Source organism: Narcine bancroftii, chromosome 11 (assembly GCF_036971445.1).
Source record: "Narcine bancroftii isolate sNarBan1 chromosome 11, sNarBan1.hap1, whole genome shotgun sequence".
In the NCBI taxonomy this organism is placed as follows: Eukaryota; Metazoa; Chordata; class Chondrichthyes; order Torpediniformes; family Narcinidae; genus Narcine; species Narcine bancroftii.
In genome coordinates, this window is record NC_091479.1 from 69,984,823 (window position 1) to 70,006,544 (window position 21,722).

The window sequence follows — 21,722 nt, forward strand, 5'->3', positions numbered from 1 at the left end:
TGCACCGCTAACCGCTACCAACACAACCCCACATGAATGCATGTTTTCCTTCCCCAGGAAGTCGGCAACCAGAACCATATGGCCTCTCATCCCCAGGACCCGTCCTGCTGCAGAAACACACAAGGGCTCACAAGTCTGACCCATTGGTCAAAGAGGTGCAACTCCTGCATGCCAACCCTCAGTATATTTACATGGTGTACCCGGATGGCCACGAGGACAAGGTCCTCATCCGGGACCTAGCATATGCCAGAGACCCCTGCCCACTCCACACCCCCTTCAACCCAGGTACTACCTACACTTATACTGCCGTTTCCCCCCCCCCCACCCCCGCCTCTGTGCAGGTCAACAACCCACCCCTAGCCACCACACCATACACCCCAGACCCTGCTCCAGCTCCTCCGACCACCTTCACTGCCCCCACATACAACCAAGTCCCACCTCCGACAGAGCCAGCCCTCCCTCCCCAGCCTCAGGGCACACGACCGGCAATAGAGCTGGCTGTTATACCATTCGCGGAACGGCACTGGTCACAAAGGCAAAGGCTGAACCTCTAGGATTTTTAACCTGGTGGGGTTTTGTTTTAAAAGAGGGGGGTGAATGTGGTGATAAGAATATGTGACTGTCAATGGATAGCTGGCCTGTCCCCCACTAGTGATTTACTCCTTCCCTTGTGACCCTGGAATAAAGGTTGACCTCTCTCTCCCTGTCCTCAGTCGAGCACATGGAATTGGGCCTGCATAATAAAGCCTATCGTTCCTCACTCTATGGCTTTGAAGTTATTCATAGAACCTATCACTCATGTTCTCATCTCCATTAACCATCTTCTGTACCTTCTTCTGATTGTGCGCAAGGCGGCTCTGATCCCATACTGTGCTTTCTACTATGCCCTTGTAGAACTTCTCAAGTCATATAGGGGACATATTGAATTTGCTTGGTTGGCCCACATCGGGTCAATAGAAATGTTTATATTCCAGTACTTAAAGGTATCTGCTGCCTTCTCTTCAGCACAATTGATGGGGAAGGGGTAAGGTCTCAATCCCCTCTTCTAAAATCTACGATCAGCTCCTTTATCTTACTGACATGACGATGTGAGAGAGAGGGAGATCAATCTTGGCACCATTCCATTAGATTCTCAGCCTCCTTCCTGTAATCTACCTTGTTATTTGATACCTTGCGTACAACTTTGGTATTATCAGGAAATTCGAAGACAGGTTGGACTGGTATTTATCTGCACAGATGTGGGTGTAGAGGGCTGAATACAGCCTTTTACTATCTTTTACTAAGTTTGCTATCTTTACAACTTCCCGCAATTGTAATCTACAATTTAAAGAGATTACCTTTTTAGTTTTTCTACACCTGCACATTGCTGGCAAAGCCAGTACTTATCACACACACCAAATTAACTTTCTTCAACCACTGTGAAGATTGGGAGGAGAGTTTCTGGATTTTAATCAAGCAACAATGAAGATCCAGCAATATAGTTCCGGGTCAGATGATTGTGTGACTGGAAGGGAAGCCTGCAGGTGGTAATTTACTTGCTTTGGAGATGTTGTCGGTATAACCTTGTCAGGTTAAAGCAAAGTATGAGACGCTGCAGGAACAAGTGGTCAGGTAGCATCTGCAGAGAGAAATTGAGAGTTGACATTGCAGATTGAAGTCCTTCATCCTTGGTCACATTGACCCAAAATGTTGACTCTCCACTTCCTTCTACAAATGCTGACTTGTCCACAGATTTCCTCTGGCAACTCCTTTTTCTTTTGCTCCAGATTCTAGCATCTGCCTTGTTTTATGCCTCCAGATGTCCAGCAGAGTGACCACTGTGCACTTTGTGGATGGTGAACACTGCAGTCGCTGGTTGCGAACAGTTGAAGGAATGAATCATTGTGGTGCACTGTTAGCCAGAATCAGACACAAAGATAAAGGCTGTACAACAGGCTTTAATCCACAAAGACTTCCACAGAGCCAGGCTGGCTGTGGCTGCAGCAACTCTGTGTGAGGCCTCGGGAGGCTGGCGCAGGCTTATATCCTGGAGGGTGATTGACACCCAACCGGGTGGGACTTGATCCATTCAGGTCGACTGATTGACAGCCGGCCAGGTGTTGTCATGTCCCCTTACACTCCTGCAGGTACAGAGGTTGCACCCTGCAGTAGGCCGGTGGTGTACCACCACAATCATAAGGAAATGAAAGTGGTGCCTACCAAGTGGCCTTGTCTTAGATAGCGTTGAACACTTTTGAGATTTTCTTTTGGATCTACTCATCCATCTAGGTGAAAATAATAATCCAAGACACTACCCATTTGTCCCTTGTAGATTAGGATTGTCACTCACTACAGGATACCCATACTCTGACCTGGTCTTATACTTGCAGTATTCATTTCTCTCTCTAAAATTGACAAGAACCTTCCTGAGCGGTAACCATTTACCTTTCTAGCACCAAAGCCTGGTGAACTTTAGAAATGTTAAATTCTGGCCACAGTATCAGAATTGCCTGCAACCAGTAAACTTGGAGGAATGAGAAGTGAGATTGGACTGTGAATCAAAGAACTTTTCTAAACGTTTAAAAAATTTTTAAAATATTTTTCACACTATGAACCATATTGACCAAAATACACATAAACATTTCCCTCTTGAATATACACAGTATCATTTTCTCCCTTTTTTGAACTTTTCTAAACTTTCACACACATTACATGCACGTGTGCTTAGAATTAGAAGGGGGTTAAGTTAGGTTAGTTAAGTCAATAGTGATAAGATAAACATTTACTAACATTGTCAAAAATGAAGGCAAATTCCTTCGTTGAAAGTAAACTGGTTGGGTAGTCATGGGCAAAGATGTCCACATCGTTTTGCGTGCAGCAAATTTTAATGGATACGGGGACATTGCAGGAAAATGGGCCTGAGGTAAATGGTAATCAATTCCATTGTACAGCAGCAATGTGAAATAAATCAAAAGAAATAAAGGTTGCCCTGGGAGACTGAGCAGCTGGTTGGAGTTGTTAGGGGGCAATGGGACAGAGTGAAGAGTGTGCTAGTTGATTGTGTGAAATGGCAAACCTCCCTATTTTTGGTAAATAATATGGAGGGATCTTTAAAGCCAGATTTGTATGACAACTCCATTAGTGCACCATGCAATAACATGACTTCACTTATTGCACTCTGATTACTGTGAATGCTTATTTTATATTGTGTTATGTATTTTATTGTTTCTTTTAGTTTAATTCATATAGTTTACTGTCATAGCTTTTCTTTACAAGTACCTGTTTGGCTGCAGCAAGTGAGAATTTTGTTATAATAATGAGTTTACTGTCATACACCTTGTACAATGTACATTATTATAACATCCCTGATCACATTCTCATATCCCAGGAACTCACAACCCCTTGAAGGATGATAAAACCAAGTTTAGCTGTTCATTTGCTGGGGTGTATACTTTCTTTCTATGTGAACAGTCAATGCAAAGACAGTCTTGTGCAAAAGTAGTCAGGAAAGCACAATTTATTTAGCAGTTACAAGAACAACATGAACTTGTTTTGACAATTGACTTTGCAGAATGAACCAAGCTCATCCACCAACACAAATACCATGTTCAATTATTTCAGAAATTCAAACAGTTCACAGCATTAATGTTTTAAGAATAGGAAGTGGTTCATTCTCTATTGATTGATAGCTGTGGGTGGAGGAGAATAGGCAGTGAGCAGTCTCTCACTGTATTTAAACAGAATGAACAAGTGCAACCAGCCACTGAGGTTGTAAAATGCCCGACTAGTTTTGAGTTCAGTTGCAGAGAGATTCCTCATTCAATACCAGTCTTGGCCATTTGGAGATGCATCAGCATTGTCTAGTTTAGTCTATCATGGTTGTAGCATTCTGTTGCACAAGTTGAGATTCTGACAAACTACCTCCACCACCCACCCACCATGACTGAGAAGATTCACTTGGTAAAGAACAATATAATTTCCAATAGTAGTTTCAGTTAACAGAAATCACATGCAATATTTCCATGTGCTCCAAATTCTTTCTTTGTATATAAATAATGTACTTCTATCAGAGATTTTAAAATATTTTCCATAAAATTCTCTAAATTTTGCACATCTTTTCTCCTGTTGTCTTCAAAGTTCAGTCTTGGGGTGATAAAAGTGTTATGTTACATTTGCTTGCAAAAGGTACTTCCTACCCACAAGGTTAAGTTTAAAAAAAACTTGCTTGGCAACGTGGTCGGAAATTTCAACTGTGCTTAGGTTCGCTTCCTATTGATCTCGTGACTTACTCTTTTCTTTCAACAGGCGGGAGAGAAAGTGCATAGGCAACTCTGAAAACTAAGCATAAATATCCTTCGTTCTCAAATGAGATAGCATTTTTTAAAAAAGATCCAAATCCAATCTGGAGGAACTCAGAGGATTGAACAGTATCAGTGGGAGATAAAGAATAGGTGATGTTTTGACCAGAACCTTTTATCAAGATTTAGAGGGGATTGGAGAGCTTGAATCAGGAAACTGACCACTGGTATATAAACAGAAAATATTAGATTCATCAGGTGAGGGTACATCTGTGGGAAAAGAATAAGAGTTAATATCTCAGGTCAAAGATCTTTTGACGGAAATAGGATGGAGAGCAAAGTTTGTTTGCATTAGTTGTTTGCATTAGTTTGCATCGATAGTGGTAGAGGGGGAAATGTCTCTGATAGGTCTGATGGAGTAAAACTGGGGTAATTCTGGGGATAAGCTGTATAGAAGAGAGCAGATTATAAAATCTGGAGCAAAAAGTAACCTGCTGGACAATCTCAGCATTTTGTGGCGGGGAAGAATCATCAACATTTTAGGTTCTTTGGAATAGTAAACGAGAATGGGCTTTCTTGTTGGTTTTATCATGAATTGAAAGCCATGGGGTTGATTTTTGCTTGACAGATTTGGCAGAATAGAGCCTATTGCCAATCAAAATGAAAAACATGTAATGGGTTCTATCATGGGCAAATCATTCTCTAAACCAGATTAAGACTCCAACAATGAAGCCAAACCATTAGGCATCTGTCTATTGTATTGATTTTTTTACACAGTTTAAATAATCAATGATTTAAAAAAATAATAAAGTACTTTATGTAAGAAGGCTCTTTGTAAATATTGAAAAAAAAATCACCAGTTCATTGCCTGTCTTTATACCATGCTTTGTTTGGGACAGGAACTATTTTTGCAAAACATGTTGGCATTAAGCAAAGCATCACCACTGACACAGGACTTGTAGAGTTGATCCTGTTTGAAATTTGCCCAACGAAATGTTATTAGCTACATGAACATAATCACACAGTAAAAATAATTATATTTTCACTCTTTATTAATCGCAGCACAAAAATACCTGACTTGCAAAATGCAACGATGATCTAGGGACGCTGACTAGCAGGAAGGAAGTACTAACAAGGGTACCTGGCAATGTTCTTTATACAAACCGATGACTTATTGAATCAAAGTCCACTTTACACATTGAGGCTGGAAAATAATGGTTACAATACCATTGAGACCAAGTGCAGCATTACTCGATAAGATCCTAGGATGGAAAGGAAAAGAGATTGATTGATATTGAAGTATATTTGCAACAAAACATTTAATTTGACATGATTTATGAAATAAAACAAAAGCAAACAGAATCATGTTCAGATATCATTTCCTAAGGCTCTCAATAAGTAATTATGTTAACATATTTAAAATTGCATAACCTGAGCTCTTGGATCTGTTTATTAAGGTGTCAATCATAGGATAAATAAAGAGAGCAATAATGTTCAGTCTATTTTGTAAAAGTCATTAGTCATAGTCAGATACAGCATAGAAACAGGTTTTTTACCCCACTGAGTCCACAATTTTACTTTAACCCCATTATTTATTCTGTCCACATTCCCATTAATTCATGTCAGTCTTCTCACCTATACCCAAAAGGTAATTAACTGTGGCCAATTAACCCACCAGCCTGCACATCTTTGGAACGTTGGAGAAAACCTATCTGGTCACGGAGAATTTGCAGATTCCATGTGGCAGCAGCCAAGGTCTGGATTGAACCTATTAAACTAACATCCCCTATGGAAATACTCCTCAAAGAACTAAGTATGTGACCAATTCTTTTGCTGATCTAGTATTTGTCTTTTTTTAAACAAAAATAACCAATGATAAATGATCTTTAGCCATATCCTAGGAGGAGATAATTCAGCTCAATTGTATCCATGCTGCATCTTTCAAAGATCTGTCCAATGAATTGCATCCCTCTGGTCTCTCCAAAGCCTTCTCTTTATAACATGATCCAAAACCCACCCCTCATAGCTGTTTAATTGTGGACACTGCAATTTTCAGAAAGCCATCCAGCATTATCCCAGTTATGACATTCCAGGTAATTTAACTTTGATGGTCAGGATACCTTTAGAAATGATAAACAGTGACTGAATTAGAAATTTGTTGGATAAATGGATTCGAGAAAGAGCTTATGTTAAAGACAAATCTTGTAAAATGATAAAATTTCTTGATGAGGTAACAGGTGGATATGTACTGTATATACTCATGTAAAAATACCTTATTTTTGGCCAAAAATCTAGTATTTTCCATCTATCTCATGTAAAAATCAATCCTAGTCTCTCACCTGGCTGTCCACCAGAAATCCCAACACCTCGAATAGATTCTTGCCTTGGCCCCTGCCACTCGCCCATGGGAGCTCCCAATGCCCTCAAACTTGGACACAACTCAGCCCAGGCTGCCTGTCCAATAGAGGTCCCAACACCTCGAACAGACTCATGACTCAGCCCCGGACGCCCGGCCATCAGAGCGCCCGACACCTCAAATGAGGACTCTCACATTGGCCACTCCCGTCTGTCGATTGAACTCCCGACGCCTCTGATGATGCAGATACTTACAGTAGTCTTGCCCTCCCCCCGTGGTAGGATGTGTTTTGATGTGCATACTCTGTATTATTACTTTAATTCATTGTGTTTTTGTTCTTTATTCATTTAGAGATCATTTGGACATCTGCCAGTGATTTGGTATTTTAGATTCTAGTGTGAATTTGAGCCCCTCAAAGGTAGTATCCAAGTAATAGTCAATCCCATAAATTTGACATTATAAAAAAATGGTCTACAGAATTCGACTTCTGCACGAGTAAATATATATGGAACTTGCAAAGTACATTCAATAATATGCTGCAAAATTACCGTCATAAAAATTGAAGCCTGCGGGACAAAGAAGAAGTGGCAATACGGGTAATACATTTTAAAAAGGAAATAAGGTGTAGCAGAGAATAGTTGATCTTTGGAATGGAGTGGTGCGTACTATGGTTTTCTCCAAAGGTAGTGCCTGGAACATTAACATCTATGGACTAGCCTTGGGAATGCAGGGCACAATTTCCAAATGATGCAAAATTTGGATTCTGAGGGAACCATGGGGACACAATGATAGATGCCAAAATGACAGGCCAGCTGATGGAACTGGCAGACAGCTGGTCAATGAAATGGAACCAAAAACAACTGCAGCGTTTACATTTCCATCATAAAGAGAGGCAATAAAAGTTAGCTTCAAAAGAATGGGAAAACAGGCCTGATGAATTTAAAGATATTTTAAGTCACAGAAGATCTGCAAGTTTAAACTAGTATTTAGTTAAAACAAAGAAGTGAGGATTTAAAGAAGGGTCCTCATGGAAATTAACATAGCAAATACTTAATTGCAATGGTACTTAAAGAATGGTCTAGTTGAGGTACGGCAGGGAACCTCCAATCCATGAAGTGCTGAATGAGAACATCTGGATTCTTGCTAAGTCCTGGTCAAACAGTGTTGTCAACTGAAGGAGCTCAAAGTTAGAGTTTTGGAGCTTTAGAAAAAAGCAATTGAGGGGCTTCCACAAAACTGTTTTATGAATTACATGATTCGAATGCAGGTTTCAAGTACACAGATAGAGAGGAAATGGGTGACTTCCAGACTGATTAAAAAACAGTTCAGGAGCACTCACAGAGGGCTTGTTGCTCTCTTATTTAACTCTTAATTATTGATGGAGGTTTCCTCAAGGAGTGTGCTTGGAGCCAAAGACCATGGTGCCATAGGTAACTCAGCTTCATGGGGAGAGAGAAGAAAGGTCAAGTGAGCAATGCCTCAGGTGATGCAGAAGAAGTCGTTTCAGAATGGTATGTTGCCTCCCTAATGCCAGGAAATTACTGAGTCGCTGCAGAAAATTCCAGAGAAGAAGGGCGACCAGCCAGAGGTCATGGACCTCATCAATACCAATAGTAGATAAATAAAGGATTTGGGAAAAAAGGTCATGAAGAAGAAGCACGATGGAGGTAATCTTCCGTTAATTCCCTAAGCCATGTCCTTTTCAATATCAAACAGAGGATATCACAGTTAAACATGCGACTAGAGAGATAGTTTAGGAGGAGGGCATCTCCCTATTGCTGGGACATTAAGACCAGTTCTGGGGAAGGAGGAACCTAGAAAGACGAGAGAGATTGCACCACAACAAAACCGGAGCCAATGCCCCAGCAGGAAAATTCACTTGCATTGTGGCAGGAGGTTTAAACCAATTTAGCAGGGGTTTGGGCACAGGAATGCACCATTAACAAAAGCAAAAGGTCGCAAAAAGCATCTGTAGAGATAAGTAGCACTCAAACAAGTCACGGAGACTGATTTTTTTTAAAAAGACAGAATAAGATTAAGAGAAAGTGCAAATCTGACATGGGTTTACAGTACATGCAGTTTGACTAAAGAATTGTCTAAAAATGTCAGTCCTCAGGCACAATAATCATGTGGGATTATGATATTGAGGCAATAATCTAGCTGAAACACAGGAAGACCAGAACAGAAAGGAGAGTAACATGGAACTTGCATGCCAATGCTTGCCTGTAGAGAGGAAGCATGACCATGGTCAGAATCCATCTAAGAAATAGCATGAACATTTCAGATTGAAGATTCATCATAGGATTCTGATGAAGATTCTGCCACCTGAACTCCTGTTTCTCTTTCCTGCTGGAGTCTGACCTGGTGAGGGTTTCCAGTATTTTCTGTTATACTTTCAGCATTTGTGACTTTTGACATACAGATAGCCCTTTCGGCCCACGCCACCCAATTTTTGTTTGTCAGAATCTATCTGTTGAGAAGAAACAGATTCTGACAAACAAAACTAAACTGGCAATTTGCAGGGAAATTGTGAAGATATTCAAAGTCATAGTGAAAATGGGGATTGAAATTTCAAGAACAGAGTGGCCCATTGAGGAAGGCAGCATCGACAGACTTGATGCAGGGAAATAAACCAAGTCAAATGAAGGCAGGATAATAATTTCATAAGGTTTAGAAAGCTACTAAAATTATATTGACTAGTCTAGGATAAAAAGAATCAATTGGAGGGGTGCCATTTTATTGAAATAAATAAATTGCTTAGTGATGCAAAGGAATGAGAATCCACAAAGGTAGATTTTAAAGTTAGGAATATATCAACAAACAGATCAAAACTGTTGTAATCTCAGGACCCTTTCCACAGAAAAATTAGTCCCACTTCTGTTAAGAAATAAAATGCCCAGCCTTTTCAACTCCCTCAAAACTGATCCCAAACCAGCAGCCATAAAGACTTCCCTTCTCCAATCTCTCTCCAGTTACTCCTTTTATCTGTGCTATCCAAAAATCAGATGTCCATTTCCTCTCAAACTGAAATTAAAGTTTGTAATTGAACAAAGGGAGGACTTTCAAGAGGAAATGTTTTGGCTGTGGGCAAGCTCCGTTTCAATAGAACGTTACAGCACAGAAAAACAGGCACCTTGTAGCCTTGAACAGTGACCCTTCCCCACACAATCTTTGAGGGAACTACACCACAAAGTTCTCCATCTTGGAAAGTGTCAATCTGCCACCTTCATTTGTGGATGTCTCCCTGAGCTGGAAAACCAGCAGGTTTCAGGCAGACCACAGGTTTTCGTTGGGTTGATGATCTTCCAACTGTAGCTGATGTTTGTACCTGTGCAACAACTTGCAGAGCCATGTGTTATGCAGCTGTTTGAGACAAATCTCAATATCATAGCATTAATTTCCAGATCCTCTCAACAAGAGTGCACAGCTGAAGGAAATAGATAACAGTCTCACCCTGACCACAGCTGTCTTAGAGCAGTTTACTACAGGATTGAGGGTTTGATTGGAGAACCACAAGGTCTTGATACTAGTTTGAAAGTTTTGGTACTGACGTATTCTGCCAAATGGTTTAGACCAGTGGTTATCAACCTTTTTCTTTCCACTCACATATCATTTTAAGTTTTCCTTATGCCATAGGTGCTCTGTGATTAGTAAGGGATTACTTAAGGTGGTATGTGAGTGGAAAGAAAAAGGTTGAAAATCACTGGTTTAGACAATCTGCTCAAGAAACTGTCCAGCAGGATCCATATCTCTTTTGACATTTAAATTTTAAAAAATCACGATGAGACTTGACAAGATACTCTACGAATTATCCACTAGCAAATTTCCAAATTTCTCACCACATCAGAATCATCGTGATACGTTCTTTCGGTGTTTGATCTGTTGCTATCCAGGCTTTCAGCAATACAGACTTCATCAGTATTGGTTTGCAGAACTGAATAACGATAGACCAAGGCCCTACATAGAAAGGAGAAATCAGCCATTGATTAATTTCATGCTCAATTGTAGACATATACCACATTACACTTTTAGGATCCAAGCTGCTTCAACATTTACCAGAAAATGAAATGTTTGCTTATTTAAATCACAAAATGCTAGAAATACATTATCAGTAAGAAATCTCCTGAAATATACATGTGCATTAATTTACTCTTTTTAATCACTTTTCAGGATCTGGACATCGCAAGTAAGGGCAGCACTGATTGCCTATGTCTAATGGCACTTGAAGTGTGTGGCTTGCTTAAGCATTTCAGGAAGGCATACATGATGGACGGAACAATGATGGCAAATTTCCTCCTCTAAAGGAGGAACCAGATGTGTGAGTTTTTTTCCAGTGATAATGTGGGTATCATTACTAGTTACACACAACATTTAAAATTCTAGATTATGAACCGACTTTAAATTCTGCAGGGAATTTGATAGGATTTGAACTCCTGTCTCCAAATTAATAATCTATGCCCTGGGTTATGAATTTGAGTAACCAAAGTGCATCTACCATATCAGAATCAGGATTTATGGTCATGATCAAGTCATGAAATTTGATGTTTTGCAGCATTTATATTATAATTATATATTATATATTATATATTATATTATAACCATCTTACAACATTACTATAAAAAATAAAGTAAGGCTAACAATAATAATGCATGAAAAGTCAGGCAGTTTAAATAGTACAAAAGAATAAATAGAATAAAAGAATGGAAGCAGGAAGAAGCCATTTGGCTCCTTGTGCTCTTCTGTTATTCAATAAGATAAGGAGGGTTATGGACTGTGAGAGAAGGGTTAGATTAATTAATCATGGTTTATATAAGTTGGCACAACACCATAGGCCGAAGAGCTCATACTGAGCTGTACTGTTCTAAGATCTTTTACCTCAGGTTCACTCTCCAGCAAAAAATTAATAGCTTTGATTGAATATCCAGTCTATTCACCTCCATCTTGAATATACCCCAACAATAGAGTCTCCACAATTTCTTTATGGAGAATTATAAAAATTTACTGCTCTAGGGTGAACTTTCTTCTCCTATAATCTTGAGTAGCTCACTCTTTAATTTGGGACTGTGACCACAGGTTCTATACTCCCCAAACAGGAGAATGTGGTTTGCTTCAATGAGATTCTTCTCATTCTTCTAATCCAGCATTCTCAACAGGGGGCACAGAATATTTAAGGAGGGCCAGAGCCTGAAATCCATAATGGTGGGACCTGGAAAATGAATGGATTAAACATTTTTTTGGGGGAAAGACGGAATTTCCTGCAAAGCTGGGTGCATACTTTCCAAGCAATGTGTAATTTTTCAAGGATGGAGGCAGCCTAGAATGACCTAGATAAATGCAAAAAATTAACAATGTTTTCAGAGTGTTCCTTGCTTTGACAGGATTGTGTTTGACTGATGTGGAACCAGCTTTGCTACGAATTGGTTTCCATGCAGTTTTCCCCTTTTTGTTCTATCGCCTTCAGTAAGTGTTTTTCTCCATATTTCTTTCATCTGTTTTGGTTGTTCATGATGGGTAGTGAATGTTTGTCTGGCTTTATTGAAGGAGGTATACTTTGTTCATTATTTTCCATAAAAGTTCAGCTGACTTTTGAGCTATCCCTGTAAGAAGTGCTTTCTTTTTGTAATAGTAACATTTTGTTACTTTCAGAAATAATTTTACCCCAGGCAAAAAAAAGTGTTGGTACTATTCAGTGGAATATTTATCATATAGTTTCATTATGTCTCCACAAAACCCCTCTCTGCTTATGTGTTTGATTTGTTTGATTCCATTTTCAAATGAAAGCATGAGGTCAAGCAAGCTGAAACAACATTTAGAGACTGTACACAAAGAGAAGATAGATAAACCCTTGGATTATTTCAAAAGCCTTCAAGATAATTTTGAGAGAAGGCCAAGACTTTCAGTGTCCATAATAATATCTGAATGATTACTGATGATTACAGAAACGTCACAGAAATCATAAAAGGGTCTTCTTGCATCATGCAAGATCAGTGAATTGATTGTTACAAGTGGAAATGCTCAAAATGTTACTGAATCTCTTATATTGCCTTCAATGTCCATAATAACATCTGATGTCATGAACTTGTATGTCAAAGAAACTATCCAGGCAATTCATTTGAATAATTTCACTGTTTCTAGAAGAATTGATGAGATGGAAGGGGACATTGAAAAACAACTGGTCATTTCATTATAATTCAAGTAATTCTACAAGAGAATGGTACTCTTCACATGGCTTATGTCAAATTTTGGAATGGAAATGAGCTAATGGAAGAGATGTGGTTTGCCAGAAGAATTAAAACAGATACTAAGGGACTGACCATTTTTAAAGAGTTAAGAATTCAATTTGAGATCATAGTTGCCTGTGCAACTGATGAATTTCCTTCATTTGTTGGACAATACAGAGGGTTCATCACACGTCTAAAAATGTTATACTTTCAGTCTTTACTGTTTATTGTGTCATTCATAGGGAGCACTTAGTGGCTAAAAACATAGGAAGACGTTTAAATGCTTCGGTTTTAATTGTCATAAAGACTGTAAACTTTATAAAAATCACATCCCCTTCAAGATCATCAATTCCGGCAGCTGTGAGAAGAAAAAGACAAATATTTCCAGGTGCAGCTGCTGCACAGTAAGGTGAGGTGGCTGTCCAAAGGAAATTGTCTTTGTCATTTTGTTGCACTCCGGGATAGAATTGTTTCTGTTCTCTCACAGAACAAGCAAGGAGAAGACATATGTGCCTTTGCATCTAGTTTGTCTGGCAGATATTTTTGACAAGCTCAATTTATTGAACAAGACCTTGAAGGTTAAATACATAACCTCATTGTCAGAAAGGAAGCCATTGTTTCTTTTCTTAAAAAGCTCAGTTTATTGTAGTAGTATCAGACGCCAGGAATTTTACAATTTCTAAATATGAGCACAGTGGCACGGAGGGATGATGGCATTTCTGATTATGTGAAACATCTAAAGCAAATATACACAGATCTGAAAGAAAGATTTAGCGACGTGTTAAATCTCAATATCCTCCATTGGATATTAGATCCATTTGAGAAACAACCCAACGATGTTAACGCAGAAATTCAAGAGAGGCTGATTGATCTTCAGAGTGATATAATTGCACGTCAGAAGTTTAATCAATTTCAGAAAGATTTTTGCGTTAAGAGTGATCTGCTGAATGGGTTTCTAAAACTATGGGAAAAGGCCAAAATATTTTTCATTGCCTTTCCAGCAACAGACTTAGTTGAATGTGGATTTAGCAAGGTAGTTTCCTTGATAAAATCCAGGAACAAGAAGGTGACTTTTGACTATAACAATCCAATTAGGAGCCTGAAAGCAAAAACCTTGCACAGAAACATCAAGTTCAAGGATCTTACTGAATAATTTTATAAGAATTATTTTTAAAGTTATTTTTATTAACTTTTTACATCCTCAAGTTTATGCTTAAGGTTCCTAATGACTCTGTGTACTAATTATTGTACTCTAAGAATTTTTAAATTTTTTTTTGCCATGCTTTCTTCTTTCCTACATGTTCAATAAGAATGATTTCTGATTGTTCTGGAACCACAAGCCAGTTACACTCAGAGTAAAAACCTCATTTTCTTTTCACCTCATGTAACATAAATTTTTTTTAAAAATGTGGCCGGGAGGAGAGAATTACAGAAGAAACCAACTAAACTTGCTGCTTCACAGGGAAAGGGGCGCATAAACTTTGAGCAGAGACCCAATGGGGGCATCGTCAAAAAAAGGTTAAGAATGGCTGTTCCAAATCACAGAAAGAATCAAGAAAATGGCAGAGAAAAGAAACATGATATGTTTTGATTACCTTTTCAGGAAAGCAATCAAAAGCTTTCCCACAATAGTGGAGAAAATGAGGTTTACCTTCACGAAGATAAGAGTGAAATTAGTATTAATATATAAAATACCACAGAATATGGATGGGCAGGGAAGCCATTTAATCCCGAGGACCTGTATTCTTTGGTTTTGAAAGTGGCAGCATTGCTCATCTTGCAAAGAACCATACATTCTTGAATGTCCCTATAAATCTGATGTTTGCATGCAACTCCATTACTTAAAGTATAGAATTACACACGAGTTAGCCAGACAATGGAATGAGGAAAGTACCAGGATTTATTATTAAGTGGAATAAAAAAAATAACTAAAATAATATGCGCAGGATTAACTAAAGTACGACAGGTATCTTCAGTTGTAACTACCAATACAAGGATGAACCATGGACTATTAAGTGGTTCAAAGGTATTGGATGATGCTCATTTATTCTTCATCTAGCCTTGTAATGATTGCTGTTCACATTCAGATTGATAGACTTCAATTTTTTTTAAACATTCTGCCGTCCCCTAACTCCAATTAGGAGATATCTTTTTTACATTTGTAAGCGCTATTGGTTTATAATGGTGTCTGGTATCTTAACCTCGTTTCTATTAGGACTATGGTTTTGTCCTTTCTCTTCAACTTTTTAAATTTTCCCTTATTTAACCCCTCTTCCTCCCACTTATCATCTCTCTCCCCAACTAATATTAAACTCTTATCTTTAATTCTTGTGATTTAATTTGCAAAGACATTGGTCCCAGCTCACTTTGAGTCAAGGTCATTCCAACAGAGAAGACCACTCTATCCTTAGTATTAGGCCCCATGAATTATAACTCTTCTCCTGCACCAATCTTTGAGCCTCCTCTTCCCCCCCACCCGCCGCCCCATTCACTCTCTAATCACTTTGTCGCTATGTTCATTTGCATATGGCTCAGTGAGTAAACCAGGGATTCCCTGATCTCAATTTTAATTTGGACCCTAGCTACTTGTGCATCTTTTTCCTTTCGGTGTTATTGATTCTCATATTGACCATGACAATTGGATCATTCCCTTTTCACTGACAGGTAACAACATCTTCAAAACTCATGCCACTTCCTGCTTGATCCCCACAACGAACTCACTAATAGCCACCTCCCCCCCCCCCCCCCCCACCCCCCCGCCACCCTCTCTCTCGATTGATGAACTCAGCATTAATTATTCTAGGGATTGTACACTGTCCTGGACTAAACTTTACAGGTGACTGCATCATTCTGGATACATTGCATTACCAAAACTTTGACTTCAGCTCACCATTTCCACATGCAAAACTGCAGTCACTTGCTGTGGATGATGTTGTCATGAATCTCATTATGTCCATAATTTTACGCATGCTACGACTGCAATAAATCCTTGTCTTAATTTATTGAAATAGAATTTATCAACCAGCCAATTATTCTTGTTAATAGACAGAAACACAAATCTGCAGATTGTAGTAAAAACACAAAAATGCTGGAGTAACTCAGCAGGTTTTGCCATGTCCACGTTTTGGGCTTGAGCCCTTCCTTGAGATACGAACAAAGAGCAAGCAGGCATCTGAATAAAAAGGCTGGGAGAGAAGGGGAGAAAGGGCAGGGGAAGGAGCGCAGGCCAACTGGGAAAAGGCCATAACTGGACATGGATAGGAAGAGGGTGAGATTGGGACGTTTGGTACGACAAGATGATAATTAGAATGATGCCGCTTGCTCAGCAGAACCCATGGTCTGTGCTGCTGAGTAGTTACCATTTGATTCTCCTCACAAAAGTGTCATATCTGAAATGCTGAACAGCAGGAGTTAATTTCGTTAATTATAAATGATCAGCATCTTAAAGCAAGATGATCAATTACAGAGTTCTAACTCCACTTACCTTCCTCCACACACATATTTCTTGAAAATAAGGGCAATGCCTGTTATCATCAGCACAGATGCTCCCAGGACACTCAAAACAATGGTGATAATCGTGATCTTGGACATCTATTAATAAATGTTACAACGTGTATAATATTCAGAAAGAACTTATTTATAAGACACTCACTTTTTAAAAAAAAACATTTTCATTCCCCTAACTCCACTTAGGAGATACGCTTTTTTACATTTGTTGTCTGTGATTCTGCCGACGACCGCGGTGTCATCGACAAATTTGTTGATGGCATGTGAGTTGGGCTCACAAAGGCACAGGCATCCAGAAGCAAAATAATACAAATTCTAGAAACTTGAAATTAAAAAAAACTGCTGGAAATAATCAGTGGAAGAGGAGACAATCCAAGGGGAGGATTTCTGGTTTTATTTCACAAATGCCATCATCTCGTGCAATTTTAATTAATTTTGAAATACAGCACAGTAACAGGCCCTTCCAACCCACAAGCCCGTGCCATCCAATGCACTAACAAATCCCATGTTATTGGAGGGTGGCTGGAAACCAGAGCACCCAGAGGAAACCCCAAGCATGTCATGGGGACAATGGACAGTCTCCTTACAGACACTGGCTTTATGCTGGAATGGTGCCAACAGTGCCTCGCAATTTTATGCAAACGCAAATAAGAAATTTCAAAGTTGTCATTTAATTACTGTTGGGCTGCAATTGTGCTGTAGTGAAGCAGAGGTAGATTGTTTAGATCTCCCACCACTAACAGTGGAGAATTTGCTGACAGGCCCACCACCAGATCAGAGGACTCGCACAGTGTAGAGATTTGTAAATATTATAAATATGTTGAAAGCTAGGTTTTCAACTAGTTAGAGAATAGTTAGAAAGTATGAGGCATCCTTTGAGTGAAAGTCCTATGTCGATTTTATATGTGGAGAGATTAATAAGGGTTAATGATCCTTTGGGAATTATTTACTTCAAAAGTCTTTAAAAGCTCCTATGTTATTTTTTCTTCCAAATAAGTTCAGCCAACTATGCATACATATAGTGGTTTTAAATGTTGATGTGCATGCATAATTAGAAACAATGAAGGAATAAGGAATTTTGATCTTTCCTTGACCATAGATGGATTATCTTGATTTCTTCGCTCTAGCTCATTCAAGAGTCAGTAAATAAGATTTTCAGGAAACTTCTGCATAAATTTCTGTTGGAAGATGTGGCATAATTTGATTTTGATTTAATTGCAGTAAAATCTGTGCATTGATGTATCCAACCTTTGAACTGCAATCTATTTGCAATGCAAGCAAATGTGAAATCCGCTTTAATCAGAGCAAGCCTTTAACAATAGCAAAGGACTATCTTGTGGTTGATTGTATTGATTCAGAGATAACAGCCAAAACTAGAAATGCAGTTCTTAAAAAATTTTATTGTTCTTCAGCTTCCATCTGAGTTACCAGTGCAGATCATTCAATTAGCTGAGGTGGTGCTTGACAGGTTGATAGTAAATAACGTTATTATTTGTTGGTTCATCACTCAACACTGGTTCTTTCCCCATCACACAACACTGGCTTCTGCAGGGACCCCTCCCTGCGACTCCTTTGTCCACTCCTCCCTTGCACCCACACTTCCTCCCTCAGCACCATTTGGGGCTCTAAACAGTCCATTCAAGTGAAGCAATATTTCTCTTGTGAATCTACAGGGGTCATCTATTGTATCCAGTGCTCCCATTGCAGTCTCCTCTACATCAGAGAGACTGGACGTAGAGTGGGAGAGTGCTTCATTGAGCACCTCTCCTCTGTCCACCGCAATAGCATGGATCTCCCAGTGGCCATCTATTTCAATTGCCCACTTCATTCCCTTGCCGACATGTCTGTCAATGGTCTCATGCACTGCCAGAATGGTTTCTGTTAGCCTCGCCCCCATCAATCCTTTCCTCTAACTTTCTCTCTCCTCCCTTTTCCAATTAACGCTTATCTTTTGGTCTGTACTCCCCCTCCCATTCTTCCATTTTCACCAGCCTTTTAAATATAGGCACCTGTCTGCTTTTTAATCTTACCTTGAAGAACTCAGACTCGAAACGTCAGTAATATATTTAATATATCTTTATGTCCCGTGACGCTTAAAAACCGAAGTTCCTTCGGCATTTCTGTGTTTTTACTTAAAAAAAATCTGTAGACTTTCATGTTTCACATTCAATGATGTTAATATTCATTCAAGAGGAACCCAAGTTTTAACCTAAAGAGTTTCATAAACTATAAAATCTGTCAGATCCCTTGAAATCTAGTTTGTTCTGTCGAGATTGTAATACCATGTTCAACTGCTAAGCTGACCTGTGTCTTTAAGGCCACTGACTCATTTCAAATCACTATTATTACATATAAACCATGGGTGGCATGGTTATCTCAATGCTGTTACAGCACCAGTGACCCAGATTCAAACCTGGCGCTGTCTTTAAAGAGTTTGTACGTTGTCCCATGTCTGCGTGGGGTTCTTCCGGATGCTCTACATTCCTCCCACTCTTCAAAAATGAATAGGGTTGCTGGTATATTTTTGCAGCATGGTGGGCTCGTAGGACAGAAGGGCATGTTATCATGCTGTATCCAAATTAAAATCAATTAAAAACTAAACTGATGAGGCTGAAGAGAAACTGATGCTTTTACACATCTTGCGCCATAAGCGAAAGCCATGGTTGGAGGAATGTGAAGTATAATCCTGCTATGGCGTGTGTTTTGCATGACATCCCACCCACAATTTACCAATGGTCTTCGCTGCAGCTATCGGAGGTGGTGCACATTCAGGAAACTGCCCTCGTGCCAAAACCTAGCCTTGCCCTAGTAATCTGAAAGGAAGATAAATAGGTGAGTTACTTCATTCTAAAGTAGAAGCTTACTTACTGGGTCTTTCACTGACAAAATTTGCTCACACCTTGTGCTTGTCATTTGTTCTGTTCGATTGGGTACGAAACCACCTTCACATTTATCTCCCGGAACTTTTCGATACCTTAAAGAATTGACAAAGTAAACAACTTCAATGATAACAACTTCATATTATGATATATTTTTTAATGTTAATTTTAAAACTTGAGTAACAACTTGGAAACACCCAAGATTTCACAGAGACATCCTCTGGTAAGTAGAAGAACATATTTATTCAAACACCTGCGATGTGGATTGAAGTTCTGGTTTTCCCTGTTACTTCATTTTGCCAACCAGCAAACAACTGAGTTGTTGACTGAAGATTGGAGGGCATGACTGACAGCAAAGATTATCCATCTCAGGCTGGGAAGATTTGCACTAATGTGTAAAGATATTGAAAGTGCAGAAAATATAACAGTTCTCCATCACCCAGTCTATTCTGCTCTCCTGATCATCCAATGAAGGTACTACCACTGGATTTTAGCTCTCATTCAATGGAAGTTTCATGCTGAAGTTGGACGAGAAACTTGAAAAATTATGGTCTCAAAGCAATCATTTGATCACCAATATTTAAGGAAAGAACTGAAATAAATGGCAATTATAAAAGGTCACATTTAGGTCACATCAGAGAGAGTAATACTACTACATTGTACGTAAGGGGAAGGTTTTCCCCTTGGCATTATAAACTTGGAATGAAAACTGCCCATAAAGATCATCGACCACAGTGAAAGCTCAGTCCATCTTGGAGAGTTGTGGGTTACAACATGAGATTCAGGTCTGGAAGGGTTTGCTGGCTCAAAATGTAAAGGTGAGGCATAATATATTTTTGGCAAGCTAATGACACACAAATCACTCTTACAAAGAAATCAGAATGAACTGAAGAGTGAACATTTGTCATTTCATCTGGGTTTTTTTCTGTTGCAAGTAAAAGTGGAATGCACCTAGGCTTCTTTAGAGCAATTTATAGTAACTAATTAATCAAGCAAACTGCTCGTCTCTGGGACATGGGAGGAAACTGGAACCCATGATGTGATTCTGCATTGAGGCAACAGGGCATGTTCAGTTACGATTCACAATTTAGTTTGACTTTACTACATTAAAATTTATTTGCATACTTAGTCCACAAATAGATAAAGTGCGCAAAAGATCGGTGAGGTCTGCTGGAGTGCAATTTAATAAGTATGGATCTAATTATGGCATTGTGTCTGAGTGCTTTAATTTTTCTCTCTCATGCCAATTGGAATACCACTCCCAAACCCAATATTCCCAAATCCAGTTCCACCACCTAACATTCTTAAACTCTCTCCCCACACTCCTCTGAATACATTTGTCACCGGACAACTTTTGACCTGTGACCTTCCTCTACTAACTTCATGCTTATGTAGAACTGCTGAGCAAGATTAAAATATTATTGTTCTTTTTTAAAAAAAGTGTTTAGTCATTATTTTACAATCCAAAGCTCCAAGCATAGAATATTTTGAAACTCATGATTGATGAAAGATTCACAACTGCTGAGTTCTTTCAGCAGTTTATCGTTTGCTCCAGATCCCAGTTTCTGCAGAATCTTTTGGCTCCACTCTGAAACTTTATGAATCACTGAATTGCTCCTCTCATAACAACAGATTTCCCCTCCATCTTCTCACTTTTACTTTGGTGAAACTAAATTGGATTTTATACATGTAATACACGTTAGTCACATGGTGATACATGTCAAAAGGTAGGAGACATTAACACATTGTCAAACGGAATAGCCTACCCATCTGTTTTCAACAGCTCCTCTTTCCCTTGTAAGCAAAATTCCAGTACACGATTCTTTAAATCTGGTTGTTCTTTACATTCATTACTATTTCCTTCACGATAATATCCAAAATCACTGACAGGAGGAAGCAAAAAGAAAAATAACATTTTTAATGGTTATTAATGATTAACAATTCTACCTGCTGAATGTCATCTTGTGGAGATTATGGAGTGCATCATTGACCCAAAATATAAACTCTTGCTTTCATCTCTAAAACTGCCAAATATTCAGGTTTCAGTTCTCTGCCTACCTGTTGCAAAAAGGTGAACTAGCAATGGTAAGTGTCTCCTCTCCAGATCTGCCTGTTGCAGATACCTATCTTCTTGCTTCTTCTATTGTTAATAAGATCATTGTTTATCTGATCTTGGCCTCAGGACCAGATTCTTGCCACCTCTGTTTTACTGTTGATGCTCTTCCACAAGTATCTTGCTTCAGTCTCATCTACCTACTATCTTTTTGTTGATATGCCTGCCTGTCATTCGCTTGGTTCACATTTATAATTTCCTGTCAGAATTTTGCTGCCTCTTGTGTACAAAATAAGACTTTGAGAATACTATCTAAGAAGCTGGTGTAAATTAACCCAAATGAATCTCTGCAGTGAAGGCTGACATTTTCATCTATAAGGCTTCCTTCACTTAATATGTCACAGTCTTCCAATGTAATATTTGAATGT

General features: G+C 39.0%; 1 protein-coding gene across 1 annotated transcript in view; it reads right to left on the reverse strand.

The window, feature by feature from the left end:
* Nucleotides 1-3,481: 3,481 nt before the first annotated feature.
* The window catches only part of LOC138745872 (sortilin-like), a 125,463-nt gene continuing 107,222 nt past the window's right edge, over nt 3,482-21,722 (reverse strand). The window contains exons 17-21 of the mRNA XM_069903324.1: nt 21,008-21,124; nt 19,231-19,336; nt 16,340-16,446; nt 10,473-10,590; nt 3,482-5,539 (exon numbers count right to left, since the gene is read on the reverse strand). Of these exons, the coding sequence (XP_069759425.1) occupies nt 5,525-5,539; nt 10,473-10,590; nt 16,340-16,446; nt 19,231-19,336; nt 21,008-21,124 (463 nt within the window). The 3' untranslated portion in view covers nt 3,482-5,524. The remainder of the gene's footprint in view (nt 5,540-10,472; nt 10,591-16,339; nt 16,447-19,230; nt 19,337-21,007; nt 21,125-21,722) is intronic.